This window comes from Rattus rattus, chromosome 2, assembly GCF_011064425.1.
Source record: "Rattus rattus isolate New Zealand chromosome 2, Rrattus_CSIRO_v1, whole genome shotgun sequence".
Classification (NCBI taxonomy): domain Eukaryota; kingdom Metazoa; phylum Chordata; class Mammalia; order Rodentia; family Muridae; genus Rattus; species Rattus rattus.
Genome location: NC_046155.1, coordinates 128,177,343 through 128,199,935, shown reverse-complemented (window position 1 = coordinate 128,199,935; position 22,593 = coordinate 128,177,343). Strand labels below are relative to the sequence as shown.

The following is a 22,593-nucleotide window of genomic DNA, read 5'->3' as shown; positions in this document are numbered from 1 at the left end:
ATTAGATGCATTTAGATTTTCAAATTAAAGAGTAAATTTATTATTGCACTTAATAAAAAATAAAATAGAAATATACCTCTCCCTTGTGAATCATGACTAAGTACTCTCCGGTGACAGAGGGATGGGCCTGAAGAACACGATGTTAAGTGAAATGAGCGAGGCTCAGAAAGCAAGCGCTCTGTGTTCTCACTTCTATGTGGACTCCCAGAGAAATGGAGAGCAGAATGGTGGGTACCACGGGACAAGAAGAATATGGAAAGAGAGGGAGACAGAGGCTAGTCATGGGCATAAAGGCACAGCCAGGTAGAGCAAGAAGTTTTAGGGTTCTGCTGCCCAGTACAGTGACTATAACCAAAGTAATACATAACATGTTTCTGACAGAAAAGATGGTGAATGTTCCTCCAGTGAGGAGATGAGAAGGGTTTAAGGTAAAGCATAAGACACTGGTGCAGATATGATGATTACATATATTTGTACATACCTAAACATAGTATCTCATAAATAAATAAAAACACCGAAGTATGAAAATAGTGTACATGAACTTGTGCATGGAACAGTGTTCCATTCTCCTTCTGACACGACAATAGTTTCATCATCGCTGAGGTGCACTGATCAATGTACAGCCATGTGCAGTGACTGCATTAGAATGATGTACCAAGAATTAGATGGTAAGAGAACTCACATATATAAGAGAGAACCAAAAAGATCAGAAAAGGGGCAGCTGGCTCACAAAAATGATCCAGGGCCAATGACTGTCCCAGAGTTATAGACTTGGAGGGAAAGGGATTCCAAAACATTTACATATCACATACCATATATCATATCATATACAATATATAATTTAATATACACTATATATAAACTATACATACAGAAAAAGAAAAAATGTATGCGTGTATCTCTGTGTGTGTATGTTTGTGTTCTGTGTGTGTGTGTGTGTGTGTGTGTGTGTGTGTGTGTGTGTGTGTGTGTACCAGGTCTCAAAGTTAATCACATTCCCTCCAGAATGCTCTTAACATCTGAGGACATTGTCACAAAATGGACTTGACAGTGGTCTTTTTTGACAGTAGCAGTCACTGGAACACTTAGCAGGTCCAGAGTCAGGTCATCTGTAAGTGGTCAGTTTATACTGACTAATGATCACATCCCTCAGATGTTATCCTAGATATGAAGATCTAGGTGAATGCTCTCATTAACTTACCATGAGATGTATATGTTTATGACCGATATGGAACTCAAGAGACTCAGATGACAGATAAACTGTGGAGCTGAATACACAACCAACCTTTTACTGATGAACACAATGCGGTGTCCTGTTTTGAAAACTCCAGATGGAAGGAGACAGTGAGAAAAATTTTTGTAAGGAGAAAGAATATATTTCACACAGTCCTGACAGAAGTCAGGTAGGTGAGAGCAGATGTGTGTAAGAAAGGGCAGCATGAATTCATGCAGTATAGAGAGGCGGTAGGAAGGTTTCTGGGGCAGAGGTGGGATGACTAAGAGAAGAATGTGCGCAGCACATGAGCTAGCCTTGCCCCAGGCTTGAAGGCAGCAGATAAGAGAAGCGGAAGCTGAGTGGTGTGCTGTTAGCACAGGGGCTGCAGCAGCATTCAGATAGCAGAGGATGGATGGATGCTCCATTGCCCATTGATGTTACACGAGGACCAGCCAAGCATGTGTGGACAAACAGGAGCAGACAGCGTGGGCAGTAAGCCAGAAAGAAGACCTTAAGTGGCAGGTGGCAGGAGCTGGTTAGCAGCAGAGTAGGAAGAACCCAACAGGTACTACCCGTTCACCCTGCCCAGCCACATAACTTAATCCTCTTAACTGAAGCTAGGCCATGGCGAGCAAAGATGGCATCCGTAAGTGGGAGCACAAGAACCCAGAAAGGATGGCATGCTTCCTCAGAGACTCAAACATGCAAAGGACATGAAGTAACATATTAAGTTTAAAGAGAGATAATATATTTGCAAAGAAAACCATGGACTATCCTGAAGATGAGTTGTAAAGTCAAAAGCAAAACTTACTGCACAACAATGTAGGTATTGTGATCTCAAGTTAATTTAAATACATATACATATGAGAGACGTATAGAGACCTGTACAGAAGGCAAGCAAAGGAAAGACGATAAAATAGAGGGATCCTGCGGGGTCCTGTGGGATCCTGTGAGATCTTCTGGGATCTCATGGGGGGGAAGAAGTCTGAAGGCTATCTGAAGCAATCAGCACATCGGATGGCACCATCTTTAAAACTCATCCACTCATTTTAATAAAATCGTAAGTCCAGGTGACTATTTCTCTGGATTACTTGATTTATTCCACATATAAATTATCACAGCTATTTCATTCTAAAATAGCTTTATATGTTGTTACTATGACTTCTTTTTAAAAGGAAACCAGCATTTATCATTTTCATGTGGGGTTTCAAATTTTAATGCACTGCATGAAGCTGACAAAGACTTCGTGGGAGGGAGAGCAAATCCATGTTGCTGTGTCTCTGATGGCTATGTCTCATCCACAGCCCCCTCCTAATCTTGCCTCTTCTGCTTCGTGTCTATCATGACGCGAACAGCATCACTGGTCACATGTCAGGGTGCTCTGCCTCTGCTGAGGCCCAAATGAGACGGAGCCAGAGCAACTTGGACCCAAATCTCTGATCCTCTGAGCAAAATTCCATCTCTCCCTTTAAATCTTCTATCAGTTATTTCTTCAGAAATCAAAAACTGGCTGACAAATAATGTTTATGGTTTTCCTTTCTAAATTCCTAAGAGAGTCCTAGTCCACACTTCCTCAGAATGTGACAGAGCTTAGAGATAAGAACTTGAAAGAGGTTGTTAAAGTTGAATAGAGTTTTTAGTGTATACCCTAATCCAGCATTTATCACTTTTAACTAACACACTATAAATGGGTGGGGAGGACTCTGAGGCCAGAGGCATAGTGTGAGAGTTGAACTCGTCTCTAATCAATGTGGAATGGACATTGGTTAATTCTGGCTTTCATACCAGGGCACAGAGAAGGCCTTTATAGCTACAGAGAGCAAGCGCACAACAGACCAACCTTACCGCAGCGATCCCGGACCACGAGGTTACGACCTTCCTTCAGGTGTATGGTGAGGAGGTAGGCGAAGGGGCTGGGGAGGTGACTCACACAATCACTAGCTTCTCCAAGAGTCTGCACAGAAGAAAAAGGCATCTAAGTCTGAAATGTAAGGCCGAGCAGAGTCACTGCTTACTCTAATAGGGAAAGATAAATATCACGCTGGTCAACTATGAACCCCAGCTGTCTGTCATACACTTTGATTTGATGACATGATCATGACTGCACTATTAGATAGTTCTTTTTATATTTTCTCCAATGGGATTTTATTTAATTTCACAGGCAATCACAAGATTAACTTTCCAACAATTATGAATAATATGTCAATGTCCAAAACCCTTAAACTCCTTTATTTATTTTGACATTTCTTACTATAAAACTATACACTTGAACTGGAGAGATGATTCAGCAGCCATTGGGCATTTGCTGTATAATTATGAGGACAGGGATTCCAGTCCCAACACCCACATAATAAGCCAAAAATACTCTATACATATCTGCAACCCAAGCTGCTAGGGAGGTGGAGACAAGAGAACTATTAGAGTTGGCTGGATTCCAGCCTAACAGAAAATATCTGAGTCTTGATACAGGGAAAGGTTCTACCTCAGAGGACCAAGTGGAAAATGATGGGAAATGATATTTCCCTTTAGTCTCCAAGTGCATAATAGGCAACTGTACCCACATGCACAGGTATGCATGCATACATACACATATATGTATATAGACACACACACACACTCACACACACACACACAATAGAGTAGGGAATAAATTAATTTGAAAACTGAGGATAAAGCACTGGAGAAGAAATAGCATGACGGGAGGAGGACGGGGCTGGTTCCCACAAACCTGTGTCCATATACCCACCTTAGCTCTTGAATGTCTCCCATGTCTTGTTAAAATTCCCATCAGTCCTTACCAAGTCTAGTAGCCTTCCTTCACATGGGCTACAATTTCAGTTCTAAACATGAGTCTTAGCTTTCCGGTCCACCAGGCACCAGGGTGTCCTCACCTGTGTCCCCACACTCACACTTGACCTCCTCAGCTCTGTGCTCTCTGGTTCCGGCACATTTCACTTTCGCTCTTCAGTATCTACTCTCCTTGTCTCATTTATGCTCTAAGGCTCTCCCATCCCCTAAGATCTGCTATTTCCCTCTCAAGGAAATCATCAACTTTCATGGGGCACAGTCACAAATCCAAGCTTATTTTTTTTGAATACCTATGAATCGTATTGAATCCTGCGCAATGTTTGACCAAGTTCAAATTCCTGCCTTTCTTCAAAGGGGACAGATGGAATGATTTATTATTCCTTCATTAGGCATTCAATCAATTGATCCTGTGGCTGCAGCCGCGCTTGACAAGCTTCTTTTCAAAGTTTCAGAGGGCTTCAAAAGGCTTTGTCCTCTTTCCTACTAAACTCAGTTGCATGGTTACTGTGTGTATTTTTAGACAAATCTATTCCAGGCTGACCAATCAATAAACCTGAATTAATTTCTTCCAGCTAGAAGTTGCAAGATATGTTTCCATAGGTGGGCAGTCTGCCATCTACTTTAAAGATAAAGAAGCAAAGAAATACAAAGAGTAAGAAGTATTTTCGATGCTGACATCGATGTTAGTTTGTAAGGAACGTCACTCACCAATTGTTCTTCAAATTGCTGAGATGACATAGAAGCGTTCAGATCGTCACTACCATGAGTCTTCTGTAAACATAAAGAAAAGCCTGCTTTAGGACAGCAAATAAATATAGACTGTGACAAAACCTTCCCTCAGCTCTTTGGAAATAGCATATTTGCATGCCTACTTTTGGGTATGTGGGAAGTTTTGCCAGCTGCGTGACAAGAGGAGGCAAACTCAAGAGTATCTATCAGGCCATGGCCTCTGTGACCTAAGCCTTTAGTTAGAACATGGTTCAGGTCCTAGATTATGAACACATCCATGCATAGAGCAAACAACATGCGCTCTCCTGAAGATCAGGAGGGCACATAGCCAAGCCCCTTCCCAGGTAGGACTGCCTGGCCTGCAACCACAAAGTAAACTGTGCTGCCATTCATCCTCCAGAGAACCCAGCTTGGCCACCAACAAGGACCTGTTCAATATGTGATTTGTAAACCCCTTTTCCAACTAGACACCATTGGTCCCACAACTATTCAATCACTAATATAGGTAGGAAGCAAAAATTCCTCATGAGTGACTTTACAGGGTAACACGTGGTTCCTAGTATGAATGTCATCCACGCCCAAGAAGGGATGGGTTATAGAATATATGGGTAAGCAGGCTGCTTGTCTGTATGTAAACAGATGAGAGACTATCTAGAAGAGCTGGGGATTTTGCAGAGAGCAGAGGAAAAGGGTGACGCCTTCAGGAAAGCACAGACAGGAGAAGACAGGTTGTGCATGCACCTCTCCTGGAAATCTGAGTATGCTTCTGTTTACCCCGCACATCAGTCCAGATAACCACTTTTATGAACAAAGCATGGATAACTCCAAGGTTATAAATCAACTTGGGGACAGGCAGGAGGCATACAGAGAGTACTTAGACTATAAACCACTGGCTTGGAGGCCATGCTTGGAGGCACAGATGACATGAGTCTTTCTTTCCACTGGGGATATGGTAAGCATCCTTCTCTTAGACAAAGACTTCCAAACATTGGGACAGTTTCAGAACAACAGGGCTGTTTTTCTTCCCACTCAGTAGTGGGTGGATTACTTCAAACAAGCAGAAGTTCCCTGACCTACCACATCTGGATTTGGTAACATCCAGGAGGCCATGATGTTCAGAAACGAGCCTGCATGCCAGTAGCTTTCAGCTAAGAAGCACGGCTGCCCTGGAGCTCTTGGATTCTACTCATCTCAAACTTACCTCTGTCCTTGACAGCTCTAGGGCCCAATGTCCCCAGAGCATGAAACGCTCATGCTCAATTCATATCAACTTACCTAGGAAGGGAAAGGGGGATTTTCTGAACTTGAGTTTTCTCTAAGGCCAATGCACTTCATTTACTACACCTAAACCCACATAGGTACTGTCACTATCCTAGCATTCAAAGGTGTCTTAAACCCCCTTGTGGGGCCCAGGCTAATGACAGACAGGAGTGCAACAACAGGTCAGTCCGGTGCCAGGAAACCTCTCCTTCCGGTTCTTGGTTTTGCTTGATGGGATGTTTCTAAATGACATCCAGGAAAGATAGGAAGGCCCATCAACATTTAGATTCTTACTCAACTTTGTTTATGTCAAAGGGATTCCATGTACATCTTTCATGCTGCACGTTACCCCGTATATTCTATTTCTGCCTGATTGACTTCTATCAATGCTGATGTTTCAACACCTGGAACCAATAGTAAACAGCACTCTCTAGAGCTCTGAAACCTGGAAGCTTTCTGCTACCATTTCATTTTATTAAATAAATCAGTATTCCAGTTGACTAACCTGTTTGAAGGCAGTCCTGCAAAGCTACGAGGGCTGAGATCAGAATTTCAATTTGTTATTAGCCAAGGATCATAAATGCTTATGTATGCATGTATGTATGTATGTATGTATTTATGTATTCATTCATTTCCACTTAATGTGTGAATGTGTGTGTGGATGTTTGTGTGTTTGTGTGTGTGTGTGTGTGTGTGTGTGTGTGCGTGTGTGTGTGTGTGTGTGCGTGTGTGTGTGTGTGTGTGTGTGTCTTACCTATGTGTATACACATGTACCTTGTGCATCCCTGGTGCCTTTGGAGGTCAGAAAACTACATTCGAGTCCTTGAAAATAGAGTTGGGGAGGTTGGGGGCTAAACCTGGATCCTCTGTAGGTGCAGCAAGCACTTCCGCTGCTAAGTCATCTCCCCAGATTCTATCTTCTATCTTGAAGGAAGGCTAAAACCATCTTCTGCCAACACATGGTACTCTATGTGTAATCTCAGTGTTAGCCTTGCTCTATTTAGTAGTAATGCTACTTAAATGATGAAATTAGTCTACACGGGTGCTATAATTTATATACTACTGAAAAATAAATGCCAAGCCTTTATTTAAACACACTGTAAGTTTCCCACTTATAGTAGCAGGGAAATTCCATGTGAGCAATGACATTAATTCAACATTATGGCCGGTTTTACTCACAGAAGTCACAGAACTTAAAGTTATGGTTCCCACAGCCGCTGTAACTGTCACACACCGTATATACACGGGGAGGAAGGAAAATGATTACCATACGAACAGGAAAGCATTCCATATGCACAAGAGGACAACTTATAGCAGCTGGGAGACACATAACTTAAGACTATTCCCGTGCACTCTTGCACAGAACCCAGAGAATTATCCACTGAGCAGAATCCACAATGTTCTTATCTCCTCTGTAAGCCTAATAACTAGATGAAGGACTTCTGACTCTGTGTCTCAGTAAAGGCAGTGCAGTGAAAATGATGTCATAAGGAAAGGCTGATATCCCAATGCCATTGGATGTTGGTACTTATGTTCTCAATAACAATAATAAAGCATACTAGGTTTGCTTTAATTTGCCACAAGTTAAAATACCACACAGTAAGCTTACTATATTTCTACGAGTTCTGTGACTTTAAACAGGTATAGATTTGAACAACTGCTCTATGGTCAGGATACACAACAATCCAGCCACTCAGAAAACTCCTTCATTCTATCCCACTATGCTAAAGTTTTTGTACTTTTCCTCACCCAAGACAATCACTGATCTATTTCTGCCATGTAATTTTGTCATTTATAGATTCACCTGTCAAAAAGAATCGTGCAGTATGTCAACTTATGGAATCTTTCACTTTGCTCAATGCCTTCAAAACCATCCAAATTCCCATCCTTAATTACCAAGTAACATTCTACCTCATGAGCATACAGATTGATGAGCTATTGATTTTAAACAGACTGTTGTTAAGTACATACTCAGGAAAGGAGGAATACTTTTGAACATCATAAAATCTAGTACATCTCACCAAAATATATTAAGACCTATTATCGGTTATCTAATATACATGTGAGGGTGTTCATCTCTCATGCAAAGCAATATTGCCTTTAGGCAGGTATTATTTCTTTGATTTGGTTTTAGTGACACATGAATTTACACTAATGTCTTCAGACTGTTTTAGTGTACTACACTATAGAAAGCGAATCCATAATTTGTGTCCCCTTTAAGTGTGAATCCCTGACTTAAAGGAATAAAAATACATTAAAATCCAGAAGGGTTTGTTTACATAGGTTTGAGATGGATACATACGTACACACACACACACACACACACACACACACACACACAGGGCCAGAGAAATGACTCTGTTGGTAAAGTGCTTGCTGACCAAGTTTGATTGCCAGATCTCATGTAAGAGGCTGGACACTGTGGTATACATTTGTAATCTCAGTCCTAGGCAGTAGAGAAGGATGAATTTCTGAGACTTCCTGGAAAGCAGCCTAGGCTATTTGGTGGGCTCCACACCATTGAGAGACCCTGTATCAGCAATCATGGTGGTCATCTCCTGAAAACCAATACCTAACTGGGACCTCTGATGACTAAACACATGTAAAGACATGCAACTACATGTACATAATTGTCAATATACTCTAAAATGTGCACACACACACACACACACACACACACAATCTTGTCACCAAGGATCTTGAAAGCAAAACATTGGTATGAGCAAATAAACTTTTCCATACACTGAATGTGCTCTTGTGTGAATGTCACCTTCCATGTGGCTGTCACAGGACCTAGCTATGCAGTATACTCAAGAACTAAAACAAAACGTGTCATGCCTGGTTTCATACTGGTTTCAGTAGGTCAAGACATACACCCACATTCAGAAAAGCTGGCGATAAGGAATAAGACTGGCTGAGATCAATTATTTCATTTTTAAAACTACTCCATGAAAGCCTACGAATATAGGCCTGAGTATTATGTGGCAGATGATTTAAATTCTGTAACCCACTTTAGGCTTTCAACACCATGAATATTTAAGAATAGAGGATCAAATGCAAACATCTACTAGACAAAGGAATTAATAACATAAGCAACAGGAATATGAGGGCCACAGAGGCCAGAGAGGTCATTAAGTAGTCACAGGAAACAATGAAAGAATAAGGAGAAGCCATCTAACAATCAACACATCGGCCTAATCTTTCCATATTCTACCTCTGCACAAACTACCAGAAGGTCCATGGCAACTCTGTCAAGGTCTGCCTTTAGTTTTCTTTCACCTCCAAGATTGTCTCTGAAACAAAGCTGCAGAATACCATCTAACTTAACACTGGACATATAAAGTGTGTGTGCACAGACAGGCCTGGGATGTTATAAAATTGTACTCAGCAAACTACAGCCAATTACAACATTCAGCCCTCACTCTCTTCTGTTTACCTTTAAAGAGAATTCATTTGAATTCCAGCTCCACCTATTCATTCCTGTGTTCCCCGTGCCACAACATCAGAAACAAGTGGTGACAGATACCTTTTCACCCGCAAAGTCAAACACAGCTAACTTCTGGACATATACAATTCCTGATATAAGTGCTTGGCTAGTGCTCAGGCACTTGTTAAACCATGAGTAATATTTGCAAATGACCTTCCATAAATTCTTGCAAGCTTTTTTTTTTTTTGCAAGAATGGTGTTAGCAAAACAATCCACTTGTTTATATCTGCTTATCACTTTATAATTCAAAAACACTATCATTTTCGACTAAGGAATGCCAAGGTTGTCACTGCATTGCCAATTTATGGTAAAGAATTGAGAGCCAGGAGGCCAAACAGTCACTAACAAGTGGCAAGAGAATTAGGTCTTTAGGGAGACGCACAACTGTGTCAAAAGCACCTATAACGGTCACCTTATATTGGGATATGAAAATACCCCATAATAAATAAGGATCACCTCAGGGCAACTTAGACTCCTATTCCTCAATAAACAAGGATAAGTCAGAAAGACCTTGACTCACACCCACTCCTGCTATTTCTTTGTGTCTTTGATTTTTTGTTTGTTTGTTTGTTTACATTTCCAAACATGGAGACTTAAACAACTCGTATTCATTACCTTGTTTGGTTTTGATTTCAAGTATTTACATGGCCAGAAAACTTCCATTGCATCACCATGAAGCCCATTTTTATTTAACTAATAAATGCTAGTAAGAAATCAATTTTGAAAACCCACAAATTAAACTCTATTAACCTGGGTCAATTGCTATCAATGATTTTTTTAATTAAATGTAGTTGAACACGATGCTATTGTGGGCAAAGAACAAGGCCCTCAGCAAAGGATGAATTAGACCCTTCCGCTTGTAGCTGCACAGTTTCCAAATCAACAATTTACAGGGAAGAATGAGGGAGAAACTCTTCTTTCCGAATGATAACCTTTGGACTCTTAGAAAGTGGGAAAGATTCATTTTGTACAGAAGGGACCAGGGAAGACTCACGAACTGTGCAAAACCCACACTAGACCCTCTATGATCCTGATATGGTATTCACCATTAATAATATCCTTCACAATGTTTGATCAACACAGCACTCAAATATTTATACTTATTCAACAAAGACTACAGAAAGGCTAATGCAGGTGAGCGCCCATAGCCTGAACATCTTTCTAATTTGAAATCGTTAGTAGATAAAAGCCAAGAAATCCACCCAGACTCAGACAAATGCACTGATGATGAAGATGAGCTTTAAGATCTGATCAACAGGTTTGCTTCCCATGCTGACCAAGATAAGTAAATCTACTTCATTTGCATTTCATAAAATGGAAACATATTTCAAATTCACAAATATTAAATATCATAAAAGTTTCCAAAGAATGCCATATGTTAAAGTCAAAATAAAAATAGCTGAGGCCTTTATTTAATGAGTAGCAATGTCCAAAAGGACATGGTCATAGCACCACCATTCCCAGAACCCATTCCACAGAGAATTTCAGACGCATTGCATGATTAACAGATTTTCATCTAAAAGCAAATCCAAAAGCCTTAGCTGAAGACTTAATTTTTATACAACTCTATGATTAATCTTAAATAAATAAAAAAGGTAACCCCCCTACTTCAACATTGGAACCTGCTTCAGCATCATTAATTAAGAGGAATTTAAACAAGCAAAAAATATCCAAGTGGGCTGATTAAATTGATCGTTCAAGTCAGGATTAGGATTCGGGAATTTGGTGCCAGAATTTAAATTCTTCTTCCAAAACCAAATATTTTTGCATAATTACACTGACCAGTTAACCTACCTGAAACAACAAGGCTTTGAAAAAATAAACTCCAGCAATAGAAGTTCAATCACTGGTTTCTAACATCTGTTTTTCAGAGATTAAGGAAGTTCCCAAAACCTAGCATGGCATGCACACTGGTAGAAACACCACAGGCCTCTACCACAGGTAGAAAGCCTACCCTTTAGGTTCTGATTATCAAAGATAAACATCTACACCATCTAAAACGTAGTTTTCATGCTTGTCTACATGGTGTTCCCCAATCTTCTTCTTGCTACAATCCTTTAATACAGTTGCAGTCCTTTAATACATACAGCTCCTCATATAATGTGGTGACCCCCCAACTGTAAAATTTTTTTAGGTACTTCATAACTGTAATTTTGCTACTGTCACAAACAATACTGTAAAATCTGATATACAGATATTTGATGTGTGACGCCCATGAAAGGGTCTTAAACCCCTAAAGGGATTGAGAACCACTGGTCTACAAGATGTCGACAAAAAAAAAAAAAAATCACATTGTCCACATTGTCTAGAAGTCTAAATGAGCTAGTAGTGGCAGAAGGATGGCCATATTGATTTCATTCATAGCTACTCCTCACCTCAGTGCAGAAAAAGGTGACCTATTGGAGGCAAGAGGAAGAGAAGGAAGAAGAAGAGAAGAGGAAGAAAAGGAAGAGGAAGAAAAGGAAGAGGAGGGGAGGAGGAGAACCAAAGGTTAAAGTTGCATGCTCAGTGGCTTTGCCAGGAGATGGAACAAAGAAACCTCGTCCTCTAGAGCTGCTGAAGCCTTAAACGGTCCTCGAAGGTTCCTTTGTTCTAGCTTTTAAATACATAGAGGTCAGCCCTAAAACAAATGGGAACACCGGTGCAATCAATAGTACATTAATTTAAATTCTCGTAAATGACATACTCTCCATCCAGAATAACCACAAAATAACTCTTACTCAAATTTCCCAAGGACAGGGAATGCACCTATAAATAAATAAATAAGTAGATAGATAGATAGATAGATAGATAGATAGATAGACAGACAGACAGATAGATAGATAGACAGACAAGTAAATAAGCAAGCAAGCTAGGAGGAAGAGTCCAGGTCTTACTTCTGGTTCCTCGGGAGCTTTGTGCAGATCCAGGCCACTCTGGCTGAATGCCTGCCACTCTTCTGCAGGAGAGACATAGATCTCTTCAGAGTCGGTGTCCACCCCAGGGACATGGCTTGCTTCCTCCTGGCTCCATTCCAGCTCTTCCTCAGATTGCTTCAGTGAGCTGCTGCTGCTCTTCGGGACAATGCCTGCAGTGGACAGGCTGTTTGGTACTGAGATGTAGGATGACTGGGGCCCGGAGTAAGGCCGACCTTCCGGAACCAAAGCCTCTGCTTCCAGGAGATCAGGCACCGAGAGGCTGAGGCGCCGGTCCAGGTGATGCTGCACTCTTAAATCCAAAGGTTTGCTGGGGCTCTTTTTAGCCTTCTTCTTGCTCAGGTTGATCAACAATGGTCTAGTCCGCTGTTTTAGTGATCCCCAGACAGATGGTTTATCCAGATCCATAACTGCATGAAGAATCAAGAATTCCACTCCTCAATAGAGTGTGCCTCTGCTGGAAAACAGTCAGTGACTTCTGCAAAACAGCATAAATAAGGAGAAGACATGAGACTTCTGGCTGTATATGGCCATGCCCAAAGGAAATTGATTCAGAATGTTTACTCTTCATCCCTTAATGAGAAGTGAAACATAAGGTCATTCTTTCACAAAGATTGGGAAAGGTAATTTTTAGGATATATAATATTTAAGAGTTTAAAATCAGTAACAATAAAAAAGTAAATAGATGGGATTATCAGGTTGAGCCTAAGCTTCGTAGAAAAAGACTACTTACTCCTCTCTAGGGATAGCAAAACTAAGGTATTTCCTAAGGCAGTTACTACAACATTTCTTCACCTTAACCAATGGGAGCCATTCTCTCTCTCCCTCGCGCTCGCGCTCTCTCTCTCTCTCCTTCCCCCCCTCTCGCTCTCTCGCTCTTTCTTTTCTTTCTTTTTTGCCTATTAAAAATAATAGTGCTTTAGCCATTTTTATTGGATATTTTATCGAATTACATTTCAAATGTTACCCCTTCCCCCCACTCTCCAGCCCCCCTCCCTCTCCCCCTTCTTCTATGAAGATGTTCCCACTCCCACCCACCCACTCCCACCTCAGCACCCTGGCATTCCCCTACATTGGGGGAACCAGCCTTCATAGAACCAAGGGCTTCTCCTCCTATTGATCTCAGACAATGCCATTCTCTGCTACATATGCAACTGAAGCTATGGTTCCCCTGACGTGTTCTCTTTGGTTGGTGGTTTAGTCCCCGGGAACTCTGGGGTTGGGGGGGAGGGTTCTGGTTGGTTGATAGATATTGTTGTTCTTCCTATGGGGTTGCAAACCCCTTCAGTTCCTTCAGTCCTTTTTCTAACTCCTCCATAGGGGTCCCCATGCTCAGTCTGATGGTTAGCTACAAACATCCTCATATGTTATCAGTAAAGCTCTGGCAGAGCCTCTCAGGAGCCATCCATATCAGGCTCCTGTGAGGAAGCACTTCTAAATGAAGGATCTCTGAATATTGAGTATTTGCTGTAATCAGGAACTGGGGTGCAGATGGAAAAGCATACAGGTATCTCACATATGTGTGGGTGGGAATGACTACGTAGATACATAGGTAGTCACATTGAAAATGCCATGGTGATTTGACATATAAAAGGTTGGATTAATCATAGAGTCAATAAAAGTCAAATTTGGAGCAATGAACCCATTTCATGTGCCAAATGCTTCACAATATCCTTCTGATGTGATGGAGTGTGGTCAAGGCACTGGGAACTAGGCTGCAGGAAGGTTGCCTCATTTGGCCAAGGAACAAAGCAGAGAGCTTGGGGGTGGGGAAGAGAAGCACTTCTCGAAAGCAACCGTTAGTGCCTTTTTTTCTCCTACCCCTTCATCTCAAGACAAAGTAGTTAGTAGTGGAAAGAATACTCAAAGATCTCTGTAAGTCAATGTTCACATGGCCATTAGCCTACTGAAGATTACAATATAGATCTCTAAAGCCCAAAGCCTACTGCCTATCACCACAGGCAAGAGATTCTCCCAGGATGCACTTGGTGTCTCTAGCACTACTAAATCCTTGGGATCTAAAGACAGACTCTTTAGGTTCAAATTCTATTTTGCTACATGCTACTTTGCTGTTGGTCCAGGGTCATGACATCATATTATATCCTAGTTTTCTTAATTCTCCAGTGGGGATGAGATTGCATAGAGAAAATAGATCATATCCAAAAGCTTCTAATAACTTAATGGAAGACATTTGCAATTTGACTGGTACTATAATGGAACCAGAGCATAAGTCACAGCTCCAAAGATTCATCAGAGAAATAAGAACAACCCGGTCCAAGTGAAACATCTGAGAATAATCTAACCAAAATCCAAAGTAATTACAACAGGCTACAGTTCTTAACATTGAAAACTGTGATTCTGATCAACAAGAACAAAAGTAAAGAAACAGTCTCAAATATCAGGAAGTTCTGGTATGTTGCTAACACACACACACACACACACACACACACACACACACACACACACCATATACCCAAAACTTAAAAGCTAATATCCACATATAAGAGAAAACATGCAGTGTTTGTCTTTCTGAGTCTGTGTTGCTTTATTCTGGCATAATGGGTTGATGGATAGATGAATGAAGAGAGACTCGACAGACTATACATGGCATGTGCACTTAAAGACATACAGTCACATCACAAGAAGCAGAAGTGGTTACAAAGTCCAACCCCTACCTAAGAAGCTATTTGCAATGTACGGATACTAGGATAGGGCAAAACTTTCCTCAAATGAAGTGACACTAAGTATATCAACCACATTCCCTGGTAGGCCTCATGATCAGGAATAGTCACCAACACAAAACAGATGTTGTGGATTTGTTTTTTTACTTTTATGTGTGAACTTTTTTTTGTTTTTGTTTTGTTTGTTTTTGTTTGTTTAAAGCAGTGGTTCTCAATCTGTGGGGCATGATCCCAAACAACTCGTTCACAGCAGTTACCTCAGACTATTGAAAAACATACATATTTATATTACATTTCACCACAGTAGCAAAATCACAGTTATGAAGTAGCAGTGAAAATAATCTTACGGTTGGGATCACCACAACATGAGGAACTGTATTAAAGGGCTGAGGAATTAGGAAGGTTGAGAACCACTGGTTTAGAGAGAAAAAAAATGAAGTTGGGTGAGTATGGAGTGGGAAGGATATGGGAGGGACTGGAAGAGAGAAAAGAATCGGATGTGACTTTTTTAAAAAACAAAAATGAAAATCATGAAAGTGGAGATGGATGGCAGTAACTTCTCAGCAAAAGCAATGGCCTTGGATGTGAGAGCAACATAAGAGCCAGGAGACATTTGGACAAAGAAAATTCCACAAGAAAGAGATAATTGATACACAAGAACGTGACCATAGTGGGAGCAGTAGAAGACAAAACACTCAATGAATAAATTATAATGAAAAACTCTACAACATTTGAGAGGGTTGCAGGAGGCATTATAGATTTTATACAAGTAATAAACGTGGGGCAGAGGTAGGCAAACAAAGATGACCTTCGTGTTCACACTCCCAGGCATACAGGGTTCTCAAAGAAGCCCCTGAAATTGACTCATTGCAGAGGGCATTAAAGCCAATTTCGTTTCAAAACGCTATAATAAAATCTAACAATGTGTATGATATTTAAACAATTAAATCCAATCCATATATCAGATGAACCTGATTCCCAAGAATCTGCCTTGCAACAGAACTTCCTGGCAATCTCTATTTAGAATCTAAGTCCTTAAAGAGATTTGCATGCCCCTGGTGGGGAAGTCTATTTGTTTTGAGAAGAAACTATGAGAAGAATTGAGCGCTTATGTAAAGGACTGGTTTGGAATCTTTGTGTCTGTTAAATTTAAAAAAGATGTACTAAGGCGGTGGTGGGGTTTAAAAACACACCTCTGATGCCCGTTGTGTGCCAGGAAGCATTAATGTTATCCATGCACTGACCTGCCTGTGCCTGCAAATTCATCCTCTCTATTTTCTTTGGGTAGGGAGGCTCAGGAAAGATTGATGAAAGAAGACATTAGCGACCATTAGAATACTTTCAGGAGAAACATATTTCCTCTGATAACCATGCATCTAGTCTCCATCATGACAGCACTCTCTTCAAGATTCTCCTAAACAGAATCCCACAGCATGTAAGTTTCCAAGGTTGACTCCTTTCAAGCTGCACTCTGAGAATGACCCAAGTTGTTGCCCATAGCATCAGTGGAGTAGACTACTTCTTGGGTAATAAGAGCTGTCCACCTGCATGTATGCACACCATACATTGATTAATTTCCCTTGAGAAGCAGGTGGGGCCTTTCTAGTCTTAAGTTATTTTAACTAAAATTGTTATAAATTTATGCAGGGGGAATTTTCCACTCTCTAAACTAAATGGTCAACAATGTTTTCACTGGGTCATGAGGCAAGTCAATGTTTTCCTCATTTGGAATGTTTCCTGGATGCTTGTATGAATTATTTGTTTTTAATTTATTTTCTACTAACAAGTTGAGGACTTCACTTGTTTTACACCCTCTGTAGCACTAACATTGTTTGTATTTTTATTTAGTTCTTTGCAATTATTAAAATGTCTTTAAATGTTCATTTTCCTAATGGTGTGTGATATTGAAAAATGGTTTGAGGCATTAATCTGCTAACTTTTATGTAGTTGGAATTGTCAGTTCAAGACATTTATCGATTTGTTTTACAATAAGGCTTTTAGTTCTCTTACTCTTGACCTATGAGAGTTCAATATGTATTTTGAATATAAGAGGCCTAGATGGGCATAAACTTGCAAATATTCACCCCAATTTTATAGCTTGTATCTTGTGTTGTTATTAATATCCTTTGCAGATCAAAAGTTCTTAATTAGCAAGGGTAAGCCTTTACAAGTGTGATGATGACCTTAACAGATCCTAGGCAACAGTTTTGGTTTCATATCTAAATATCCATTGTCTTACTTCAATCCACTTAGGATCTCCCCAATGTTTTCTTCTAGGAGTTTTGTCCTTTTACATTTAGAGTTATGACCCATTCTAACAAAATTAATGCATACAAGGTTAGGATTAGGTCAAAGTTGATTTTATATATGGATAACAATTTATTCCAACCCTAAGTGTGGAACACTGTCCTTCTCTAATTAATTACTTAGCTGCTATCTCAATAAAAACATGACATATTTGTGAAGGGAGGAGTCCTGGACTGTTATTCTGTTCCATTTAGCCACACACCCATCACTTTCCACTACCATGCTCTTGGTGATCAGGATAGCATCCACCCTTAAAATCAGCTTATGCTCTGAATAGACATTCCTGCAGCCTCTGTTCTAAACATTGCCTCCCTATTCCCTCCCAAGAATATTCTTGTTCCAACTCCTCTACACTCATTCTTCTCCAGAATTGCTTAGCGATTCTGTTAAACACATCATCGCCAAACATACTAAGTAGAAGTACTATGAATTTAACATAATGACAAGAAAAAAATAGCAATATTCTTATATGGGTAATAAACTACTTGAAAATTCATATAAATCGCAAAAGACTCTGGTAATGACAAAGTGAACAGCACGCAAAGCAGCAATGGGTTATCAGTCATCTCTGTCCTCTCTAGTGGAGCTGAGTCAAAATGGCACTTCCAAGCCATTGTTTAATAGTTTGTAACCAGGACAAAATATACTGAAACACAAGCATGCAAACACAAAAATATGTGTCAAGAGGAAAAAAAGAATAAAAAAACAAACAAAAAAACCCAAGATAACGAAAACAAGATCCTATGTGTTCTTAACGGTGTACTGCTAACTAGAGTTCAGTCTCTTTCAGAATTAGAGACTTCCTAAGCAATGGTAAAAGAAGAAATCTGAGGAGGACTTATGTTTGAAGAGAAGCCCAGTGAGATAAAGCCACCTATTTGAATATGAAATATTATACAACTTTCTTTATCTCAAAGAATATTTGAAGCAAACCCAAATATTAAATTTTCTCTGAAGTCTTAACTGAAAAGGCTCTTGTCGGAAACAAGTTAGACATGCAGTCTTAGCATGGCGGTGTGGTTGCCAACAGTTAAATGTTTACAAATAGAGCAGAGTGGATCAAAAATCAACGTAAAGAAAGGTGTAACTCTGGTCATTTTACATTGTGCGTGAAAATAATTCACATAAATCACATAATACAATTAAATATAATAACTACTGTGTAACAATTACAGAGAAGGATATATATAAAACTCTTTGCAAGAATGCATGCATGTTTTATAAAGCAACAGCAAAGCTTTCTTCTCTTCACGAAACAAAATGCTTCTGCTCCCCGAAACCTCAGCTTCCACTAAATGAATTAAAAATAAACATTGTGCCTTTCGAAGCCACGAAGGAAAGGATGAGATCTTTATAGGAAACAGCCCAAGTCAAGGAGACTAATGGAGTATCCATCTATATTACGGTTTCAGACATTCTCCAAAGTTGACAGCTAGCAAATGCACAAACAGAAAAAGAAAAAGTTGTCAACGCTGGCCCTTAAAGTGTCTGATCAAGCCTGAGCCACGCCAGTAGCTGAATCAGAATCATAAAGAAAGAAAGTGGAGCTCAGAGAGACAATAGCATTTTCCCCCAAGAGCTTAACAGGGCCTAACAAGACTCAAAGTGCTTCTCATGACCTGTCTGAAGCAGTGATTCTCAACCTGTGGGTCATGACTTCTTTGGGGGTCAAATGACTCTTTCAAAGGGTCACATATCGGATATTCTGCAATCATATATTTACACTAAGATTCATAACATTAGCAAAATTACACTTATGAAGAAGCAATGGAAATAATTTTATGATTGGGGTCACCACAACATAAGGAATGGTATTAAGATGTCAAAGCATTAGGAAGGTTGAGAACTACTGCTCTGTGGGATAAATTGTAAGTTTATTTTCACAACATAAACATAAATTCATATGGCAGTGTATTCTTCTATATCTTATTTTAATCCAAGAGATGTCCATCTAGAATTCTGGCAGAGTGAAAAGTCCTACCGAAATACAAATTTGGGAATATTTTTATCTTTACCTCAATGAGAGAGGACTGTACAAGGAGTGCCTAATTCTCCTGGTTTCAGAACTTTCTAATTTTCATTGGCTGCTCAATGACTATATTCACACAGCCCGAGATAAATATAAATCTCTTCAGAACCTGTAGTGTATTTTAGTTGTATGTGGAGAGAGTAAGTTTAGTTACAAAGCTAAAAAGTCACTCACAACCATGTCACAACTATTTTCCTTCACACTTCAGTGTGCCATCTATCTATCTATCTATCTATCTACCTATCTACCTACCTATCTATCTATACATATCATTTCTATCTATCCATCCATGTATCTATGTACCTATGGATCTATGTATATATGTATAAATGTATCTTTCTATGTATCTATTATCTATCCATCTATTTAAGTATCTATGTACATATATATTTAAATATATGTATGTGTTAAGTATTTATGTATGTATGTATTATATATTATGTATGTATATATGTATGTATTGTCTATTTACTTTTGGCCAACATTCTGGCTTGATTCCAACATGCATTAAAGTGCTTTGCAAGCATTAAGTATAAACAGAATTATTAAGTATTTACAGACTAAGTAGACTATATTACTCCATCATTTTTCCTAATGGAGGTGCCATTTAAGCTTCTCTGACTCTGCCTGCTTGAGTAGTTAAGGGAGACTTTCAGTTATGTACAATACTGTTGTCATATACTTAGGTTGGTCATTTTCAGAATCTGGTCACTCAGTGATTCCCAGCTGTGCTCAGCTCATGTGTTCCTATGTGAAATTCTGATGTTCTTACTTTTACACTGGGTTTTCTTTGGTTACTTTTTTTTACTATATTCATATTTGTTCATAAATATTCATATTTATATGAATAGATATAAATATTATAGAGCATACAAGTATTGATGCCTTACTTCAGGAAGTAAGATTCAAAGCAATTGTATTTACTCTCTATATCTTTCTGATAACTTTTTTTACAAATATTGTGATGTAAGTGGTCACTGTACTAACATTGTATTTACTTAACTTATGCATTGGATTAAATATAATTCCTGGATATATTTACATATCACTGATTCATGATGATTTATGAACTTGATTGATGTAAAGGACATATTAATGCACACTTTTCATTCCAAGTTCCACTCAGAAATATTATTTACAAAGATATAGTTCTTTTAAAGGCACTTTAAAGTTATATAGTATTTCACAGTGGCAAGACTTTTTTTGTGTTCAACAATTGAGGCCTTAAAGATTATTCCTGTAGTGACAGAGTAGTTTAACTATGTAGCTCTCAGAAGGTATATGCACATTAAAGATGCAAAGCAAGGAACATTGAGAAGTAGATCTCAGAGAAGTGCTGGTGTGTAGACTAAGCATATTGTAAATTGGTATTACGAAAATGCTCCCCCGCTGTATGCACATTAGCACATCCAGTATGTGCCATGGCAATAATTTATACTGACAAATTGATATTGTAGAAAGAGACCCAGTAATCAGCTTTCTGAATGAGCCCTCTTATTCTCTACCTCTTGCCCCTGTCTTGTATGTGAGGAGGGTTTTCAAACCATACCTACCACATGCAAGCTCACAAGTCAATCTCCATGCAACTCTTTCAAATACCTGTATTCTGTTTCTCACCCATCATTCGACTCAGCATTTTTTAAGGTTTTAACAGTGTTTTTTTTTTCCTTTTTTCTTTTATTGGACATATTTCTTTATATTTTTTTAAATTTCTATATAAACTTCGAATGTTATTCCCTTTCCCAGTTTCCTGTCTATAAGTCCCTATCCCCTCTCCCTCCCCCATAAGGGTGTTCCCCCATCTACCCCCCTTTACCACACCCAGATATTTGCCTGAACTGGCGGTTCAACCTTAGCAGGACCAAGGGCTTCCCCTTCCACTGGTGCTCTTACTAGGCTATTCTCCGCTACATATGCAGTTGGAGCCCAGGGTCAGTCCATGTATAGTCTTTGGGTAGTGGTTTAGTCCCTGGAAGCTCTGATTGGTTGGCATTGTTGTTCTTATGGGGTTGCAAGCTCCTTCAACTCTTTCAATACTTCCTCTAATTCCCCCCAAGGGGATCCTGTTCTCAGTTCAGTGGTTTGCTGCTAGTGTTCACCTTTGTATTGGATATGCTCTGGTTGTGTCTCTCAGGAGAGATTTATATCCAGATCCTGTCAGCATGCACTTCTTAGCTTCATCAATCTTATCTAGTTTTGGTGGCTGTATATATATGGGCCACATGTGGGGCAGGCTCTGAATGGACATTCTTTCAGTCTCTACTCTAAACTTTGCCTCCATATCCCCTCCTATGAATACTTCTGTTCCCCCTTTTAAGGAGTGGAAGCATCCACATTTTGGACATCCACCTTCTTGAGCTTCATATGGTCTGTGAATTGCATCTTGGGTAATTCCAGCTTTTCGGCTAATGTCTACTTATCAATGAGTGCATACCATGTGTATTTTTCTGTGATTGGTTCACCTCACTCAGGATGATATTTTCCAGTTCAATCCATTTGCCTATGAACTTCATGAAGTCATTGTTTCTGATAATTGAGTAGTACTCCATTGTGTAGATGTACCACATTTTCTGAATCCATTCCTCTGTTGAAGGGCATCTGGGTTCTTTCCAGCTTCTGGCTATTATAAATAAGGCTGTTATGAACATAGTGGCGCATGTTTCTTTGTTGTATTTTAGAGTATCATTTGCGTATATGCCCAGGAAAGGTATAGCTGGGTCCTCAGGTAGTGGAATGTTCACTTTCTCCAGACTGATTTCCGGAGTGGTGGAACCAGTTTCTGCTCAGCATTCTTGCTTTATAGATTAAGATGGAGATCACATTTCAAAGCGTCTTTTACTATAAATGCCTAGTCCACTTCCCAGTGTGCTGTGATAGTCAGTGTTAGGTTAAAGGTTCCATATATCATATCTATACTGATTATGTGAACACATATTATACATACATTAGTTCCTGTTATTGGCTTAAAGTTTGGTATCAAGGTGGCTAAGTCAACCTCTGTCATGGTTCTTCAAATTGGTTTTCTGTTCCTTTGCTGTTCCATATAAATATTATCATCCAAATGTCTGGTGTCCAAGCTCCAAATAAAAACAAAGTAATGGTTTTCTTATGTACCTGATCACAAATGTACTTTTTTCTGCATGTCATTTTCATAAAAGGTT

The 22,593-nt window shown here is 39.5% G+C and overlaps 1 protein-coding gene across 1 annotated transcript in view; it reads right to left on the bottom strand.

The window, feature by feature from the left end:
• Mctp2 (multiple C2 and transmembrane domain containing 2) overlaps positions 1-22,593 on the bottom strand; it is a 227,462-nt gene that overhangs the window by 166,492 nt on the left and 38,377 nt on the right. The window contains 3 exon segments of the mRNA XM_032893415.1: positions 3,062-3,170; positions 4,733-4,795; positions 12,377-12,893. Of these exon segments, the coding sequence (XP_032749306.1) occupies positions 3,062-3,170; positions 4,733-4,795; positions 12,377-12,823 (619 nt within the window). The 5' untranslated portion in view covers positions 12,824-12,893.